At 47.7% G+C, this 20,929-nt stretch overlaps 1 protein-coding gene across 14 annotated transcripts in view; it reads right to left on the reverse strand.

The window, feature by feature from the left end:
• The window catches only part of TENM4 (teneurin transmembrane protein 4), a 1,513,397-nt gene that overhangs the window by 229,703 nt on the left and 1,262,765 nt on the right, over nucleotides 1-20,929 (reverse strand). For 12 of the 14 annotated variants that reach the window (XM_077341303.1, XM_077341304.1, XM_077341305.1 and 9 more), the window contains 2 exons: nucleotides 11,252-11,504; nucleotides 3,795-3,893 (listed from right to left, as the gene is read on the reverse strand). In XM_077341303.1, the coding sequence (XP_077197418.1) occupies nucleotides 3,795-3,893; nucleotides 11,252-11,504 (352 nt within the window). The remainder of the gene's footprint in view (nucleotides 1-3,794; nucleotides 3,894-11,251; nucleotides 11,505-20,929) is intronic. The other 2 variants (XM_077341313.1, XM_077341312.1) reach the window with 1 other exon arrangement.

The raw sequence follows: 20,929 nt of genomic DNA on the forward strand, positions 1-20,929 counted from the left end.
GACAGCTCACACCCTGAATTAATCTCTGTTGGTCTTAAAGGTGCTACTGGACTCTGATTTTATGGATCGAACATGTATTGACTGTATCCTGTGAGCAGGGCTTGAGTGTTTACATAACAAAAGCCATGGCCATGGACGTCCCCTAACCATGGCTGCTCCCCTTTCTATGGCGTGTTCCGGAATGGAGTATAAAACTTTGGCTCATTGAATTGTCCTTTGCTTAAAATGCAGATCTCCCAGCCTTGAGTGCCCCGTGCATCATAAATCAAACATACTGTAAGGGAGAGCATTCCAGGAACCAAGTGAGAAGAAGCACAGGATGGTGGTAATCACTTGGCTACAGGGACGTGGAAAGGAATTCTGCCTCCTGGAAAATTAACACCTTGCTGGGCTCTGGCAGAGTTCGTTTTCGCTTTGCCTGCCCAGTTGCCGTGAAGATCCCCTTGGCCAAATATCCCCAGGACCATCTGGCTGGGCCCCACCAGAAGAAGGAATGCTGAGCTAGATGGACCATTGGTCTGGCCCAACGTGACAAGTCTTCTGTGCTCGCACAGCTGGCAGGGCAAAGCTAGAAGAAGAGCTGGCAATCTATTTGCCAAGCTGTCAATCGACTAGTCAGTTATTTAGTGACCCCTGACCCTAGAGAAATTCAGCTGGCCTCAACCTGGTGGAATGAGCTACCAACTGAGATTCAGCTTCTGATGGAGCTAACACAAGGCTCGTCCACCAGGCCCATGGTTGAGGCCAGGAAAAATTGGAGAAAACTATGGGCCTCTCCACATCTCCCATCTCATCCACCCTACTTGGTTATGGCAGCTACTCCCTGGACTTTAAGAACTCTTCCCCCTTGGGTGGAGAGGATGGGGCAAAGCAACTAGTCTCTTTGAATTTTTTCTTTTGACAACTGGGAAAGTGTCTGCCATTAATTTCTAACATGGACAGTTTTATTCCTCCCATGTTTTCATGAACTACAACTCAAAAGGACTAATTTTACTTGTTTTAACAAAGAATTATCACACGGCATCGTATGGCATAATTTGGATACTATGACACAGTTTACTAATTTGCCACTAATTTACCTTTTCTATATATCCCTACTATCATGATCAATCAATCAATTTATTTACGGTCATAGACCATCCAGTGGAATGGTCATAGACCATTCCTGCTTTAGGATGCTTAGGGCTGATCCTGCGTAGAGCAGGGGGTTGGACTAGATGGCCTGTGTGGCCCCTTCCAACTCTATGATTCTATGATTCCATGATTCTAAGGCATAAAATTACTAATTTAAAATGAATGATGAATACATAAAAATTAAAAGATAAAACTATTATATATGGATCTAGTATAAGAAGTATTAGCATGTAAGGTTGGCCCAACTTTGCCCTATTTTTGTAGCTACCCAAGCATATTTACCAATTATTTTTGTTATAGGTCTTTGTTGGTATCCAACAAATACTAACTTAAGTTGTTTCTTCAGACCTCTGGGGCATTCTGTAAGCATTGAGGCTAGTGAATCTGTACATACATAGATGATTATAGAGTTTACACGCAAATAGGATACTTTCAGTTATCTCTATTTGGCCTTGCGTCCATTGTCCATGGGGCCGCAATGGGTCGGACACGACTTCGCACCTAACAACAACGACGACAACAACTTCTATCCTTGTTCCATTTTGTCTGAAGAAGTGTGCATGCACATGAAAGCTCACACCTTGAATAAATCTTTGTTGGTCTTAAAGGTGCCACTGGATTTTTGCTGTCCTTCCCACTATGGTCTCTCAATCACAAAACCAGGGGAGTTACAGTGCAGATGGAATGGCGATGTATTAGTTTTTCAAGCATGCCGTCTTAAAAGATGTTTTCAAATGCTGATATACTGTAAGCCGCTCTGAGCTTCCTTGCAGGGAGGGGCAATTTATAAATTAAAGGATCATCATCATCACAATAATAATAATCATAGAATCATAAAATCATAGAGTTGGAAGGGGCCACACAGGCCATCTAGTCCAACCCCCTGCTCAACGCAGGATCAGCCCTAAGCATCCTAAAGCATCCAAGAAAAGTGTGTATCCAACCTTTGCTTGAAGACTGCCAGGGAGGGGGAGCTCACCACCTCCTTAGGCAGCCTATTCCACCGCTGAACTAGAATCATAGAATCATAGAGTTGGAAGGGGCCATGCAGGCCATCTAGTCCAACCCCCTGCTCAACGCAGGATCAGCCCAAAGCATCCTAAAGCATCCAAGAAAAGTGTGTATCCAACCTTTGCTTAGAATCCTAGAATCATAGAGTTGGAAGGGGCCCTACAGGCCATCTAGTCCATTCTCCTACTCAATGCAGGATCAGCCCAAAGCATTCTAAAGCATCCAAGAAAAGTGTGTATCCAACCTTTGCTTGAAGACTGTCCTCCTCAAGCCTGCCTGTTAATGTGGACAGTGATGTCACTTTGGGCGACATGTTACTTCTGGGGAGTGCGGCAGGGAGGCGTGGCTCGCTGACATCACTTCCGGGGCTCTTTGAAACCTGAGAAAAAATTTTCAGGGCTCTTCCAGAAACGGTTGAAAAAGGCTGGTCCTGGAAAGGACCTGGAAAGGCTGCAGGCAGCAGTTAGGGAACTCAGTGGCAAGGCCAGCTCTCACCTGGCAGGGATCTGCAGCCTCCGAGCCTCGGAGGGAAGTGGAAGGAGGAGGGGGTGGTCAGGGATGGGGGATGAAAGGCGACTGGCGGGCTGCTGGACAGACAGGCAATCCGGTTGGAGGATGAGGCACTCAGGGGTGGGACAGCAGCCTTGAGTGGGTGTTATGTGCTGAGTGGCACTTAAGCCATGAGACCAGATCCTCCTCCAAAGCCTTACCAGAAATATTAAATGGAAAAGATGGAGGATTTGTAATGTGTTCTCCAGAGACTATTTTCAGGGCTCTTCCAGAAACGGTTGAAAAAGGCTGGTCTAATGCACGGGGCACTTGCATCATCCCTGAAATGTAGGAGAAACTAGACTGATCAAAGTAGCAGGCTGTTTGGGTGGATGGTGGTGGAAAGTACAGTCAAGCCTCGGACAACTTACGGAGAACCCCCTGGAGTTTCCAAAGAGATCTTCAGAGGTGGCTGGCCATTGCCTGCCCCTGTGTAGGAACCCTGGACATTCTTGGTGGTCTCCCATCTGAATACTAACCAGCTCTGAGCCTATTTAGCTTCTGAGATCTGATGGAATTGGGCTAGCCCCAGTCATCCAGGTAGTTGCGGCATTTGGGCAGTTAAAAATAAACCTGGAAGGAATGCTGTTGAAGAAAATGATTACAGTTATCGACCCCCAAAAATCATACATGCAAAACATCAGATTAGACCGTTTACACTGTCATCGAGATGGCATATGGCTGTTTCGACTCTCTCCAATGAAATGTAAAGGAAATGTCACGGCCTGTCTTGGAGGCCTGTTCAACTTCCACAGCTGCCTCCGTGTTAGTGAGATGATCGCCGAGGTGTCACGAGGGAGCCAATGGGATGCCATGGATCAGCATATTAACGAGGCTGCCATTAATATGTACAGGACCCTCAAGAACCTCATTGTTTTCACAGCAACTTATTTGTCCGGTGGGGAAGGGGGTGAGCAAAAGGGTAGGGTAGGGTAGGGTAGGGTAGGGTAGGGTAGGGTAGGGAAGGGAGGAGTCAGCTTGTGCAGGACGGAAAGTGAAAAATAATATAAAAAATATGACCAATTAGTTGTCATGCAAAGATCAGAGAAAGGCGAGCACAAGTAAAGAGAGGAAAAGACCACGTTAAGCGTCAAACGTACCCATCATTGTAAGCACCGTCATGTCGGGAGGAGGTAAGTATGTCCATCTCAATGAGGTTGTCCTGCAATGTCTCTAGGAATGTCTGCTTTGCTATGTTTCTACATACATATGGAAACATGAATGAAGGCAGTGAGACATGCATCTGTGAAGGGAGACCTGATAAACCCACCATGGTTATAGTGCAGCTGGACATGGGGTTAGAAGGATGGACCATTGATTTTAATGCACACTTTAAAATATGCAATTGTCACGAATGTTCGCTTCTGAATGTGCATATATCACCCGTATGACAAACACGCACACATACATATGACGATCATTTCAGAGGGTAGCTGTGCTGGACCAGTGGAACAGATAGATTCAAGTCCATGGGCACATTAGAGACCGCCAAGATTTTCAGGGTCCAAGCCAGGCTATCTCAACCATGGTTTCTTGATGACACTAGAAAGGTTTTCCGAATGGGTGGGAGTTAATGGGTGGGATGACCCTCCTGGGTCATCTAGTCCAACCCCCTGCAGTATGCAGGACACTCACAACCCTCTCGCTCATCCACTGTCACCTGCCACCCCCTTGAGCCTTCACAGAATCAGCCTCTCCGTCAGATGGCTCTCCAGCCACTGCTTAAAAATCTCCAAAGATGGAGAACCCACCACGTCCTGAGGAAGCCTGTTCCACTGAGGAACTGCTCTGACTGTCAGGAACTTCTTCCGGAGGTTTATTGGCTCTGGTCCCTCCAGACCAGAATTTGTTAAATGTATTTCTGGTGATATGACCACATATGGTCATGTTGAACTGCCCCCCCCCCAATAGCCAATGATAGGCTTGGAGGGGATGGGAAGGAGAGGGGTCCCAGATGGGAATATTCTGCATGATCACACTACTTTGGGGACTTCTCAAAGGCTGAAGAATATTTCAGGGGGGTTTCTATGTTTAAAAAGTTGAGAAATGCTGGTCTAAGTTTTTGAGGGTCAAAGCTTCCTTCATCAGATAGGGATCATCATTCCCACTTAAACTTCTGCCAGGCCTATGGTTGAGGTCAGCTAAAGACATCATGTGACACTGGCTTCCCCACTTGAAACATCCACCAAATGTTGTCAACTGCTTTGAGCTAACAATGATGAGGCAGGATAGGTGTGGCTAAAGATGGCAGGATACAGATAAAATATTTATTTCTCTGACATCCCCAAAATCTTGTTGGTCTCGAAAGTGCCACTTTGCTCAAATCTAGCTATAAGTATGACAAATGTCTAAAACTTGGTCAGCGCTGACATTCACTTCCCGTTGTTGACAATCCCACGCACATTTTGTCAATAACCCACAAAAATATATACGTAACCGCCTTCGGCGACCTTGTTAGGCATATATCAATGAAGTTGGGCCAGCAAACTTATATGAATGATTTAACTTGTATAAATGTAAGTTCATGTCCTCCATTTATCCTCACTGCAATCCTGTGAAGTAAGTACGACTGAGCGAGAAGGAGGAGCCCAAAATCACCCCAAAGAACTTCACAAAGAGCAGGAATTTGAAATTGGTCCTTCAGGGATTGAGTCCAACATTCTCAAGACAACAAAAACACCAGGTCACTCACAGCCATAAGACACTCATCAGAGTACTCGCTGCTCAGTAATTTACTTGAGATTATCCCTACTCACGGGTAAATGCTAACATAGACCAAATTTCAGGCATTCACCTCGGCCATATTCCTCTGTGTCCAGACAAATACACAAGAAATCATTTGATGTCACCGTTCCCGTCTCACAGCTTCGCTGCCAGCTTAGCTGTCCCAAACAATCATGTATAAATCTATCTGATCTACTGGACATCTTAATTTTGCACAGCAAGCGTCCGTAGTAATGAGTCTGAATCAGTGGGTGCGCTGGCGAGAAGACGGAAGGAGCCGGTCGGTCAATAATCTTCTTGGAAACCTTGTCTTTGCAAATCCGCAGATGAGAATTCAATCAGACGGAATTGCGTTCCCTTGCTCTCCCCTTTGAGTCCACTGCTCATTTCAAACTGAATTGTTGACCACCAAGACAAAACTTCGATATTTTTACCTTGCAAGGCAGGCTTACGCCAAGGGAGAACAGTTTTAAAGTCCCAATTCACATCTTGGTTGTCGTTCTAGAAGTACACAGGTCAGGCAAACCGTATGATTAACTTATTCCAAACTATAGTTTCAAGATGGTAGCATAGCCACGTGGGTCTATAATAAAGGAGTGGAGTTCAACTCTGGCAGCAGCTTAAGTACCCATAAGGTATTCAGAATAAAAGTTTATGGAAGTCAAAGCACCCTTCATCATGTATCTGACCAAGCCAGCTTTGACTCTCGAGAAACCTGCTGGTGTCTAAGGTGCTCTGGACTCAAATCTAGCTCTTGGACAGGACGGCAGTGGTCTGAAACCTAACCTGAAGCCTCTCCTGCACCCGTGAGTGAACACACTATTGGCAGTTTTAATGTTTTAACACATCATGTCATCAACGACCTGTTTGTTTGAACTGGAGATGCTGGTGCTGGAACCTGGTCTATTATATATGCTGAGCTGATGTTCTACCACTTATATTCCAAAAATCTTGTTGGTCTCTGAGTCTCAACCCAACGGGAGACCAAAGCTGAGAACGGCTGGTCCATGTGGTGGTGTGGGGGGCCTCCACCAGGCATTCCCCCAAGACTGCTCAACCCAATAACATCTACAGGTTCCCTCCCCCCCTCAGAAACCTCCTTCATGGTCTACACCAGTCTGACCTCTCTGGGCTTTTAAAAATCTAAATCAGTGGTTTTCCACCTTCTTAATGCTGCGACCCCTTAATCCAGTTCCTCCTGTTGTGGTGACCCCCAACCATAAAATTAGGCCAGGGTTCTTTCTCAGAAATTAAACCGAAACTGACCAATGGCGTGAAGATCCATTGTTCATGAGGGTATGTCAATTTTTTTTTTAAATTCCTGCTATATTATTGTTGATCAAAATCATTGAGCCTCCAGGGAGGGCAGTATATAAATATTAAAAATAAATAAATAAATAAATAAATAATTTAAACCACTGTTGGATTATTGTTGATATTATCCTATGTTACGTGCTTAGGCCGTTCCATGTATTACCCCACAACGTTATTACCCTGGTTGAGAAAACCTGCCTTAGAGGCAGGGTAAGTTTGCAGTTGTTCCTGGGGACATTCTGCTTGACCACACCTTTACAAGTGATGCAGTTCCTTAGGAGCAAGAAAGACTATCCTGTAACATGCAATTATCAAAATATATAAGAAATTAATTAACTACCACCCATTCAAGAAAGCCTTCCAGGGCCACCAAGAAACCCTGGTTGAGAAAGCACGTCGGACCTCAACCAGGGCGAGAGCCTTCTCTGTCCTGGCCCCGACGTGGTGGAACGAGCTCCCAGAAGAGATCATGGCCCTGACGGAACTCCCACAATTTCGCAGGGCCTGAAAAAGGGAGCTCCTCCACCAGGCATTTGCTTGAGGCCGACCAGCCCAAAAACACCCATTGCCCCCCCCCAAAAAAACACTTCCTCCCATGACCAAAGAATCTGACCAACCCAAAAACTGTGTCAATGTTAAAATATTGTTCTGCTTGACATCTTATGTTATGGTTGTCATACTAGTTGTATTTGTTGCAATGTTCTAGGTAATCACCCCATGAGGTTCTATGTAAACTGCCCAGAGCCTTATGGAAGGGCGGCATAAAAATCTAAAATAAAATAAATAAAAATAAATCCAGAAACCCTGGCTGAGAGAACCTGCCTTACAGGCAGGATAAGTCTGCAGAAGTTCCTGGGGACATTCTGCTTGGCAGCACCTTTAAAAGTGATGGAATTCCTTAGGAGTAATAAAGTCTATCCAGTAACATGCAATTATCCAAAGACAAAAGGAGGAAAAAGAGATGGGGGTGGGGGGGGAGGGGAGAGGGACGCTAATGGAAAGCAATACTAATTGACTGATGGGGTGCTTTGCAGAGTCTCTAGACTTACCGAGCCATATTTTATGACGACCAAAACGTAGCCACCGACATCTTGCCCATTACATCTTAACAAGATCAAGTTCCCTCGCCTTGCAGACCAACAATTATACTTGCTGCGGCTGGCAAAGCCAGGAGGCTAAATCTTTTCAATATATTGACTGATTTCAGTTTCTTAAATAGGATATTGATTTATTCCGCTTTGGGGGAAAGCAACAGCGTCGAAGGGTGTCCCTGTGCATCGGCCCACTTTGAATTTATGTTTCTCATTCCCCTCTTAAATGGGGGAAATAGCCTTACAAGCTACTGTTAATGCAGGCGGTATTTTTCCGATTGTGGGAGTCGACTGAGGGGCCATTGCCTCTTGTGTGCAGCCGAATTGGGGGTCGGGGGGGGGGGGAAGAAATTATGAAGCTACTACTAAAATAAGAAGGAAACAGAAAAGGAAACCTCAATTAAGTCCTGAGTGAAATTAAAGGTCAGTGACAAACCATCTACTTGGCAATCCCCAGCATCCTCATTTAAAAGGTTGGTTAGCGCAGTCCCCAGCCCCCGGTCCGGAGACCGGTACCGGTCCGTGAATCAGTCGGTACCGGGCCGCAGCTCCTCCTTGTCCTTCTCCCTGGCTGCTGCCTTGGGGCTGCCCTGCCACTCTGCCACCGGCTCATCTTTGGTGCTTTCCGACGGCTGCCATGGCTGGGGCTCCCCCTCGGCATGGCACTGCGCAGCTGCTGCTGGCAGCACCCCCCAGCGGATGGTGGGAAGTCAGGGGCGCCGGTGGGGAAACAAGTGGAGCAGGGGCTCACGCATTGGTGGCGACGTCCCTCTGCAAAAGCCTACCCCCCCCCCCGGGCCTCAGTAAATTTGTCAAGCGTTGACCGGTTCCCAGTGATAAAAAGGTTGGGTTAGCCGACCATGTGAAAGACCCCCACAGAGACCCTGGTGCGCTTAACCTGCTTGCCCCCAGAACAGCAGTTAAACAACAAAATGACTGCAGACAACAGCTAACATTTAGTGAGGTCTCCTCTCTCCTCTTTCTGCACATAGCTGTTTCACTTCTGAATGAGAACTATTCTATTCTTTAAGCAGCCTGGTGTTCCACCCTCTCTGCGTATTTAAACTCCTCTGGCACGAAAACCAGGAGGGCAATTGCAGGCTGGAAAACGCTACAGTAACGCCCTCCTACTTAGACTCCAACAGGATAATGAAGAATTTATTTATTTATTTATATTTTTATACCGCCCTTCCATACAGCTCTGGCCGGTTCTAATAGCATCTTTACTATTACAATCCAAAGCTCTCCACAAGGTCTGGATCGTGCCCAGTGTTTAAAACCCCCCCCATCAAAACAGAAACAAGATGTTTTTCGTTGACAAGCCTGCAGCTTTGACTGGCGTTTGCTTCTGTGGACAAACAAGAAGGGGCTGGCTGGAAAGTGTGAAAGACGACTTCTCACACCTTCTGTCGGCAAAAACGTCAGGCTGAGTGGCCAGTCTGCTGCCCAACAGAGTGAGTAGCTGTGGCTATCGGCCTGTAGAGGAAAGCACTTTGTGTGAGCCGGCCCCACCCACGGACGGAGCTTCCCGACTTTGGCTCGTAGTTCTCAAGCAGGCTTTCTCAATTAGGGTTTCCCGGAAGGGAATCGTCCCGGAAGGGTTTCCTGAATAGGTGGGAGCTAATTTTTTAATATGTTTTTGAAAATGTGTCAAGCATTGGAGTGATATGACCATATATGGTCATGGCAACACACCCGCCCATCCGCAAATGGCCAATGATGGGCCTGGAGGGGGGTGGGAAGGGGAGGGGCCTCAAGTGGGCGTGTCCACCGCTCTGCTTCCCAACCATATTCTGCATGATCGTGCCACTTCTGGGGTTTCTCGAAGCCTGAAGGACGTTTCAGGTGTTTCTCAATGGTGAGAAAGCTGAGAAAGGCTGATCTAAAGTGAAAAACATTGAAAAAGCCGGGGCAAAATATTTGCCCAAAACAATACAATGGGCACTAGATTTGGGGCGGGAGGCGGAGTGGAAGAACTCTGTGGACAGCCTCCCCCTCCCCCCAGGACCTGGAAAGGCTGCAGGCAGCTGTTAGGGAACTCACTGGCAAGGGCAGCTCTCACCTGGCAGGGATCTGCAGCCTCTGAGCCTCGGTGGGAAGGAGGAGGGGGTGGTCAGGGATGGGGGATGAAAGGCGATTGGCTGGCTGCTGGACAGACAGGCAATCCGGTTGGAGGATGAGGCACTCAGGGGTGGGACAGCCGCCTTGAGTGGGTGTTAAGTGCTGAGTGGCACTTAAGCCATGAGACCAGCTCCTCCTCCAAGGCCTTACCAGAAATATTAAATGGAAAAGATGGAGGATTTGTAATGTGTTCCCCAGAGGCTGGATGCACAACACATGCCCCCTTAAGACCCCTTAAGACCTCACACAAGAAATATGCCTGTTTGTTATTGGATATTCCAGAAAACCCACATTCTGCATTCAAGGAAACCCATGTTTTAATTGACAGGACACACTATTTGTTTGTTTAGATAAATCTTACGTCTCACCCCAATGGGTCTTAAAGGGGCCTACGTCATTTTCCACTCCTCTATCCTCAATTAAACCCTGTGAGGTAGGTTAGGCTGAACGTATATGACCAGCCCAAGGTATGGATGCCAACCTCCAGATGGGACCTGGAGATTATGGCTCAACTCCAGACCACAGAGATCACTTCCTCTGGAGGAAATGGGATACTTTGGAAGGTTGGTTTTAGGGCTCAGGCTCATGGGGATTGTGGTCCATAGACATCTGGAGAGCCACGATTGACCACTCCTGCTCTAGCTATGGTACCCCCTGCAGGATTCCTGTCCTCCCCAGGCACCCTCCCTCAATCCTCAAGAATTCCCCCAACCTGGAACAGTCAACTTGACAACCCACCCATTTCCAGAAGAAGACATGGCAATCCTACATTAAAGTCACCCAAGCAAGCTTTCATGGCATGCGTAGGGATTCGAACCAGGATTTCCCAGGTTCTAGTCCAGCATTTTAACCCTTGGCTCTTGCTATTCATTTTGCCTTCTTCTACTCTTTGATTGAGGCATTAAGTCAACTGGGATGAGGCTGAGTTAACTAGAACACCTGAATTGTGTTCACAAGGACTCAGGTTCCATCCCTGGCATCTCCAGTTAAAACACCATCTTAAGCCACAAGGTCGGACAAGAACTTAGATCCAAAGAATTAACCGCTTGCTGGACTAAATATCTCCCTCCATGATAGACGGGTTCATATATTCAATTTACACGGAGTTTTGTTTGTCCTGAAGACAAAGCGAGGCAGAGGAGAAAGGGGTCAGATTGTCAGAAGTTTTGTCGGCGGAAGACGTGAAAAGCAAAAAAACCCCACCCTGTCCAGATCCACCCCGATGTCTCCCCAGAAGTATTTCCAGGTTATCGTTCACATCCATGAGGACTAGGCACTTAGCAGGAGCAGACCAAGAAGGGACTTACCTCGTCTCAAGAGGGATGTTACTGTTAAGTAACCAGTTGTCCTGAGCATGGGTGGAATCTTGGGTACCAGCTGGCTGCTCTCCAGAAAGGGAGTGGTCCGTAGGGGCAGGGCTAGGGTTGCTGCGTGGGGTGAAGTTTCCTCGGTTTAAGGAGTTGATGGAGGCCGCATGGTGCTGGTTTGGCGTGTGGGCGTGGGAGAGCGGAGGAGGCGGCGTCCGGAGCCTTGAGTGGTTTTGAAGATTCGACGGATGATCTAGGAGGGGAGAAAGATATCGAATGTTGAGTTTTTCCGGAGACAGACGTGACAGACACCTTTTGCAGAATGGACCCACGTCACTTGAGGGTTAGCCTACACGAAAACTTCTGGCAGTCCCCGAAAGGTTATTTTTGAAAACGGTATTTTCAATTATGATGTTACGCCACAGAGACAATTTAGCTGGCATGACAGTCATTACAGGAGAGAAGAAAACACCATAGCGATTTAACCACAGGAATAATAACTACCACCTATCTGTTAATATTCCAGAGCAGTTTAAGAATTTGGCCTGAGCTTTTAGTGTTTCGAGACTTGTTATGTTCAAATTTTCTCCGATTTCCCCCCCCCCAAACATAATTTATCATTTCGTTATGTTTGCAAGGCCCAAGTTCTTAATTAGAGGCTGATAAGTACTAGGTGTATCCTTTGTTTCTAGGATTTAGCAATTAACAGTTGTTGCTAATAGAAACCACCCCACTTTACCTTTGGCCCAGACATAATTTTAGGAGCGGAAGACGCAACAAAAAAATCTAGTATTCCTGTTGTAAAACTCCACCCCAGAAATTAGCAAGAGCTAAACAAATCTTTGCCAAAAAAAAAAGTTCGTATTAGACAGAACTAATTCTCCTTGTCATACATGTGGTCCTTCGACTAATTGGAGGTGGGCCCCGAAGGACGCCTTCTCCCCCCCCCCCCCCGGCCCTTTACTTCATCCCCCCCTCCGGCCCTTTACAACACACGTCAGGTGTCATTGTCTCCCATCACTCCCAGATGGGACTATCTCCTTGCAGAGAAACAAGCTCAGGGTTCCCATGGATTTGTCATTGTCATGAGTTAAAATTTCCATGAAAATAAAATGTTCCTGATGTTCATTGTTGTGGCGTGTCTGTCTCTTATTTTGAAGGGATGTTTAAACATTACCAAAGCGATCAAAGAGCGTTAGGGCAGTGGTTGAGAGTAGAGGAGTAAACTACCCCCCCCCCCCCCACCGGGCCTCAGTAAAAGGCGTTGAGTGGTCCCCGGTGATAAAAAGGTTGGGGACCACTGTTATACATGACTGGTGATATTAGGACCACTGGCACAGCTACCTTTAAAATGGAATTGGACAGATTTGGGGAGGAGAGGTCTATCAAAGGCTACTAACCATGGTGATTCGGGAGGCGGTGGGTTCTCCATCTTTGGAAATTTTTCAACAGAGGCTGGAGAGCCATCTGACGGAGAGGATGATTTGGTGAAGGTTCAAGGGGGTGGCAGGCTACAGTGGGTGTTGAGTTTCCAGCATTGTGTGGGGGGGAGGTTGGACTAGATGACCCAGGAGGTCCCTTCCTACTCTGTTATTCTATAACTATAGGAAACACATCCCTCTGGATACCAGTGCTAGAAGGCTGCATCTGGGATAGGCCTTGGGCTCTATGGCCTCACTGCCCCCATTGTGTGGATGTTTGGTGCTGCAATCTGATACTATGTTCAGAATTAGATATGCAGATGTCATTTGGCTGCCTAGTTTATTATGAATACCTTTATCGCTATGGCTTTCTTGTGAACCTAGTAACCAATGCATGAAAAAGTTTTTCACAGTCAGAGTAGTTCAGCAGTGGAATAGGCTGCCTAAGGAGGTGGTGAGCTCCCCCTCACTGGCAGTCTTCAAGCAAAGGTTGGATACACACTTTTCTTGGATGCTTTAGGATGCTTAGGGCTAATCCTGCGTTGAGCAGGGGGTTGGACTAGATGGCCTCTAGGGTCCCTTCCAACTCTATGATTCTATGATTCTATGATTGGAGGCTTAAATATGGACAAGTTTCTATTTGTCTGGACATCTCTCTCTACCCTTTGGAATGACGCCCTCATCAAAAAGGGAAGGAAGCATAAATCTGAGCACTGGGGAATCGAATGTAGAATTATGCCACTCATTTCATTCCAGTATGGTCTCCCTTCACACTTGAGGGTACTACACAGACCCAGCTGATCTCCAGAGTATCCTGTATTGAAAAGAAACCCAATTTTTACCTCCATGATTGTGGGCCACATGGGGAGTGAAAAGCAAATACATCCACCATGGCCCTTCTACAAAGTTCTTTCCATGTGTCCAAACTTGTTTTCCTAGAACAGCCTTTTGCAACTTTTTTAGCATTGTGAAACCCCTGAAACATTCTTCAGGCTTCGGGAAACCCCAGAAGTGGCGCAATGATGTAGAATAAGGTTGGGAAGCAGAGCTGTGGACACGCCCACCCAGGCCCCTCCCCTCCCCACCCCCTCCCCTGGCCTTTTGGAGTGGGAGATCTAAATCAGGGGTAGTCAACCTGTGGTCCTCCAGATGTCCATGGACTACAATCCCCATGAGCCCCTGCCAGCAAATGCTGGCAGGGGCTCATGGGAATTGTAGTCCATGGACATCTGGAGGACCACAGGTTGACTACCCCTGATCTACATGACCATATGTGGTCATATCACCCAATACACGTTTAACACATTTAAAAAAATATATTAAAACTTAATTAAATCCAACCCATTCAGGAAACCCTTCCAGGGCCGTCAAGAAACCCCAACAGTTTCGCGAAACCCCAGTGGGAAAAGCCTATCCGAAAACTGCACCAGTCTGACTTTGCTTCTAAAAAACTCCTCTGTCAATTCCATTTTTCATCTTCACATTCCAAGGGCCGCTGCAAACGATGCCTTCTCAATGAAACGGGGGGAAAGTGTCATTTCTGTCCGATGTTTACCTTTCTTCTTACATCTCTCCACTAAAATGAAGCATAGCATATTTATCCCACTCCTGCCACAGTGATGTTTTAAAAAAAGGAGGATTCACAACGAACATTCCTTCCCTGACAGTCATTCTCCACCCTCCACCCTTTCGCCCGAAAGCCTTTTGATTATATTCATATACACTCGGTTGGCTTTGCCGTGCCTCGATATTTCTAAGTGTAATATATCCTAACAAGGATTAAAGCAGATTATATTCAGCTTTGCACTTCCCCCCTCTCGCTCTCTTTGAGAAGTTTCTGAACAGGAGGCTTTGGAGAAATGAGCTCTGAAATCCGAGTGATGTGAAGCTTTACAGGTGAGTAAGGGGATTTGGAGAATGCCCCAAAGCCAAATTCTTGCTCTATAGTTTCTAAAGAAGAAGAAGAGTTGGTTCTTCTATGCAGCTTTTCTCTACCCGAAGGAGTCTCAAAGAGGGTTTCATTCGCCTTCCCTTCCTCTCCCCACAACAGACACCCTGTGAGGGAGGGGAGGCTGAGAGAGCCCTGAGATTACTGAAGAGGAAGAAGAAGAGTTGGTTTTTATATGCCGCTTTTCTCTACCCGAAGGAGTCTCAAAGCGGCTTACATTTGCCTTCCCTTTCCTCTCATGAGAACCATACTGCTGGATCACACCGGCCATCTGTCTGCATAAGACCAGCCGTTCTCAGCCTTTTTCCTGTTGAGAATCTCCGGAAACACTCTTCAAGCTTCAAGAAACGCCAGAAGTGGCTTGATCATGCAGAATATGGTTGGGAAGCAGAGCTGAGGACACACCGAACTGGGGCCCCTCCCCTTCCCACCCCCTCCAGGCCCATCATTGGCTATTTGGGGAGGGCGGGTCAGGTTGACATAACCGTATATAGTCATATCACCCGATAAATGTTGAACAAATTTAAAAGATATATTAGAAATGAATTGACACGCACCCCTTTGGGTAACTCTTCCACCAAGTTTGGTGTGAGAGCCAGTTTGGTGTAGTGGTTAGGAGTGCAGACTTCTAATCTGGCATGCCGGGTTCGATTCTGCGCTCCCCCACATGCAGCCAGCTGGGTGACCTTGGGCTCCCCACGGCACTGATAAAACTGTTCTGACCTGGCAGTGATATCAGGGCTCTCTCAGCCTCACCCACCCCACAGGGTGTCTGTTGTGGGGAGAGGAATGGGAAGGCAACTGTAAGCTGCTTTGAGCCTCCTTTGGGTAGGGAAAAGCGGCATATAAGAACCAACTCTTCTTCTTCTTCTTCTTCTTCTTCTTATATTACAAAAATCTTGTTGGTCTCTGAGTCTCAACCCAACGGGAGACCAAAGCTGAGAACGGCTGGTCCATGTGGTGGTGTGGGGTGCCTCCACCAGGCATTCCCCCAAGACTGCCCAACCCAATAACATCTACATAGCATATAAGAACCAATTCTTCTTCTTCTTCTTCTTCTTCTGCTTCTTCAACAAACCCAAGGGTTTCATAAAACCCTGGTTGAGAAAGCCAGATCTGGATAGACGTTCCGAGTCCAACAACTGCCCAGGGCCACAGGGGACCCGACACTTTCAAGAGTTGCCAACCTCCAGTTGGGAGCTAGAGATCCCCTGGGACGACAATGCTTCTCCAGACTAGAGAGATCAGTTCTACTGGAGGAAATGGCTGCTTGAAAGGGTGGATTCTGTAGTATCATATCACATGGAGGCCTCTCTGCTTCCCACATGTGACCTTGTGACCACTGACAGTTCTCTCAGTGCTCTCTCACAGGGTGCTTGTTGCGGGGAGAGGGAAGGTAGGTGATTCTAAGCAACCTTGAGACTCTGTTGGGGAGTAAAAAGGTAAAGGTAAAGGTATCTCCTCTGCAAGCACTGAGTCATGTCTGACCCTTGGGGTGACGCCCTCCAGCGTTTTCATGGCAGACTCAATACGGGGTGGTTTGCCAGTGCCTTCCCCAGTCATTACCGTTTACCCCCCAGCAAGCTCATTTTACCGACCTCGGAAGGAGGGAAGGCTGAGTCAACCTTGAGCCGGCTGCTGGGATCGAACTCCCAGCCTCATGGGCAGAGCTTTCAGACTGCATGCCTGCTGCTTTACCACTCTGCGCCACAAGAGGCTCTGGGGAATAAAAAGCAGGGTACCAAAATGTCTCTGCTCTTTTGCACATGGAGGTTCCATTTAGCCGTCATGGTTAGCAGCCATTGCCATTAATGACATACCATCAAGGAGAACAAGAAGAAGAGTTGGGATTTATACCCCACTTTTCATGGCCCGAAGGACTCTCAAAGCGGCTTCCCTTCCTCTCCCCTGTGAGAGGCTGAAAGAACTCCACTGTGAGAACAGCACTATCGGGGCTGAGGCTGCTCCAAGGTCACCCGGATGGCTACACGTGGAGGAGCGGGGAATCAAATCCAGCTGGCCTCTTAACCCCTCGGCCACGCTGCAAATTAGCAACGTAGGTCATAGAATCATAGAATCATAGAGAAGAAGAAGAAGAAGAAGAGTTGGTTCTTATATGCCGCTTTTCTCTACCCGAAGGAGGCTCAAAGCGGCTTACAGTCGCCTTCCCATTCCTCTCCCCACAACGCACACCCTGCGAGGTGGGTGAGGCTGAGAGAGCCCTGATATCACTGCCCGGTCAGAGCAGTTTTATCAGTGCCGTGGCGAGCCCAAGGTCACCCAGCTGGTGGCATGTGGGGGAGTGCAGAATCGAACCCGGCACGCCAGATTAGAAGTCCACACTCCTAACCACTACACCAAACTGGCTCTCCACTACACCAAACTGGAAGGGGCCATACAGGCCATCTAGTCCAACCCCCTGCTCAACGCAGGATCAGCCCAGAGCATCCTAAAGCATCCAAGAAAAGTGTGTCTCCAACCGTTGCTTGAAGACTGCCAGTGAGGGGGAGCTCACCACCTCCTTAGGCAGCCTATTCTATAGGTCTAGATCTGTCTTTGCTGCCTGGAGGTCCTGTTCCCCTGCCTTCCGGCTTTTCTTGCCCTTCATTTGCCAGAGCAGCATGGCTTCCTTGTCGGGCGGTGCTCAAGCCTTCCGACAGTGCAGATCATCGATATAACCTCTGAAGTGGAAACCCGAGCGACTGATCAAGAAGTTGGAGTCTCCCTCCTGCACAGAGATGCACATTTTCTTCTCCATCCTGAGCAATAATTATAGCATAATGAAATACGGTGTGTGTGTGTGTCTCTGTGTGTGTGGGGAGTCGCAATAAGAAAACAACATTTGCACCGCATTAGCTTTCCCCGATGCCACTTGGCGAAACTGCACTCTTCTGAATTATATAGGAAATCAGATTAACGGCCTCCTTATGCCTCCATTAAAGAAATGAATCAGCGCAGGGAGGTGACTTCTTTTTATGTCAGCCATCCGCTTGCCGTCCCTTATTTTACAAGGCGAACTAATTTCACGGCACAGCTGCCTCAACCTTTAGGGGCTTGTCTGAAGAACACCGACTCTCTCTCGTATGCGTGTTTTTCTGTCAAGAGCTCTCAAATACAGGAAAGAGCTGCACGGGGCCTCCCTCGAGGTGGGGTGGGGGGGAAGAAGAGCAGACTACAAAAGTCAAACCCACAGGATCTTTGCCAGGGCTTGACTAACAACCTCCCCCTTTGTTTTCTGCCGAAACATTTCTGGTCTTAGCAAAAAGTTTTGCTCCCTTCCCTTAAGAGTTCTGGATGCTCCTCCAAGGTAAAGATTTGGCTCCAAATATCGCTTGAGGTGAAATTCTGAAGAAGTTTCTTAGGCATTTTCTCCTAACGCTTCCAAAGCCTTACAAACAAAACCAGGTAAAATAACTTGATCTTTGTGGATTGGGGAACATTTCCTGGGAGGCTGCATTGAATGAGGATTCAAGCTCAGTATTTTCTGATGGAATGTTTTTGGTATTCATCAATTGTCCGTGGCTTGGCTATGCTGCAGAGACCCTTGCATAAAAGCTTGAAGCTGACTTGGACTGAATCAATCAAGGTCAGCACTGGTTCTACTCAGGTACTCAGAACTGGAAGCAGTTCTCCAGGGGAGGTCTTTCACACCATCTCCTGCCTGGTCCTTTACCACCAGGACTTGAACCAGTGACTTCTTCATGCAAAGCAGATGTTCTATCTCAGAGCCCCTCTCCACACCTCTCCAGGGTCTCAGGTGGAGGTCTTTCACACCTTCTACTGCCTGACTGTTTTAACTGGAGATGCTGAGGATTGAACCTGGATTGAACCTGTGACATTCTGCGTGTAAAACAGAGGCCCTACCACAGAACCAAAGTGTCTTCCCATAAAGCTGTGTTTATACTGAAACAAACTGGTGGTGGGTCTCCAGGGTCTTGGGAAGAGGTCTTTCCCATCACCTACTGGTTGGTCCTTTTAACAGGAGATGCCAGGGGTTGAACTTGGGACCTTCTGCATGCCAGGAAGATGCTCTGCCACTGAGCCATGGAAGGTCCTTGGCTCTCCAGGGTCTCAGAGATCTTTCTCATCACTTACTGCCTGGTCCTTTTAACAGGAGATGCCAGGGATTGAACTTGGGACCTTCTGCATGTCAGGAAGATGCTCTGCCACTGAGCCATGGACCTTCTCCTTGGCTCTCCAGCAGATATCTTTCTCATCACTTACTGCCTGGTCCTTTCAACTGGAGATACCAGGGATTGAACTTGGGACCTTCTGCATGCCAGGAAGATGCTCTGCCACTGAGCCATGGACCTTCTCCTTGGCTCTCCAGGGTCTCAAGCAGATATCTTTCTCATCACTTACTGTCTGGTCCTTTCAACTGGAGATAACAGGGATTGAACTTGGAACCTTCTGCATGCCAGGAAGATGCTCTGCCACTGAGCCATGGACCTTCTCCTTGGCTCTCCAGGGTCTCAGGCAGAGATCTTTCTCATCACTTACTGCCTGGTCCTTTTAACAGGAGATACCAGGGACTGAACTTGGGACCTTCCGCATGTCAAGGAGATGCTGTACATCTTAGCTACGGCCCTTCTCCTGTCCTCACTGTGGACTGCATCCGCACCTCATTGGATATTGTGTTACCGTTGTGCTATAGCGATCATCTACATCTCAACTGTGTTGTCCACGGAGGAAAATCCAGTGGCAACAGCACGGCAGCAATTGTGTTTATATATCACTTTCATCCACTGGTTCTTTCCTCCAGGTTTTGCATTGCCTGCATTAAAGAACTAATCTGGGTTAAAGACAGCATCTCAGCCTTGCTGGGAGAATTGTGCTTTTCTCATAATGTTCAGTTCTGGAGGCAGGTGGGAGTTTAGAGCAGGGGTAGTCAAACTGCGGCCCTCCAGATGTCCATGGACTACAATTCCCATAAGCCCCTGCCAAGAGCCTTCACTGCCTCTGACAAAATAATTAATATCTTGCCCTCTCCTGCCCTCACTGTCCCTTACTGCAGGGGTAGTCAACTTGTGGTCCTCCAGATGTTCATGGACTACAATCCCCACGAGCTCCTGCCAGCAAACGCTGGCAGGGGCTCATGGCAATTGTAGTCCATGAACATCTGGAGGACCACAGGTTGACTACCCCTGCCTTCTGCACAGGGCTCTTCTTGTTCCCACCTCCACAGAGGGAAACCATGGGTGCACTTAAGTGTAAAATTTCTTTACACAGGTGGACAGCCTCCTTACCTTCGGGGGACTCAGAATGATTTGCAAGCCCCTGGCCGCTGTGCCCTTCCCTATCAGCCTCCATTTGATGGCCTCTGAATTGTGGCCAGCCCAAGAGCTACGGGTTGTTGATTTATTCCAACATGGACGCCTGGTGTCCATCTTTTTCTTTTTTTTAAATCAAGACTGGAAGGAGCCGGGAAAGAAAATAAAAAACGATGAATCAGTCGGGAAACAGTGCCTTCCCCGCCATAAACACAGGCACCATTCTGCGCTTTGTCCACAAATGCCAAAATGGAAGGTCAGGTCTTGGGGCTAGTCCATTAATCTGTCTCCTAGCTGGGCCAACTCTAACTATCGCTTCCTATGGGCTCACCCAGAGGTTACCGTATCCTCATAAACCTCCAAACTTTCCCATTGAGCTTTTCAACCGACCAGTATCAGAATTAGAACCACACAGAGCTGGAAGAGACTGCCAAGGACAACCCAGTCCAGCCCCCACCTTCTCGGGGCCTTAAAAACACACACACCCTTAACAGGTGCGTATCCAATATCGTCTGGAACAGGGGTAGTCAACCTGTGGTCCTCCAGATGTCCATGGACTACAATTCCCATGAGCCCCTGCCAGCGTTTGCAAACGCTGGCAGGGGCTCATGGGAATTGTAGTCCATGGACATCTGGAGGACCACAGGTTGACTACCCCTGGTCTGGAAAACTTCCAATGAAGGAGACTCCACGATCCCCGGAAGCAACATATTCCATGTGCAAATAGCCTTCACCACCAGGAAATGCTTCCTAATACTTTAGTGGAACTCCCTTTTCCATAATTTGAACCTGTTACTCCGAGTCCTTTTCTTTAAAACCGGGGGGGGGGGGGGAAGGGGGAGACAGTAAACGTGTTGGGCCGCTCTTTTACATTCTGTTGTACATTCTGTTGGAGACACCTTTCTTGACATTCAGTGGCAGGTAATAGATCTGTAGGTTGGTCTATCTTTAGCAGCAGAAAAGAGCAAGAGTCCAGAAGAACATTCAAGGCTAAGAAGACTTGTGGCAGGGCAGGAGTTTTTTTCAGCCTCTGCTCACT

The sequence above is a fragment of the Paroedura picta genome, chromosome 6, assembly GCF_049243985.1.
Source record: "Paroedura picta isolate Pp20150507F chromosome 6, Ppicta_v3.0, whole genome shotgun sequence".
Lineage (NCBI taxonomy): Eukaryota > Metazoa > Chordata > Lepidosauria > Squamata > Gekkonidae > Paroedura > Paroedura picta.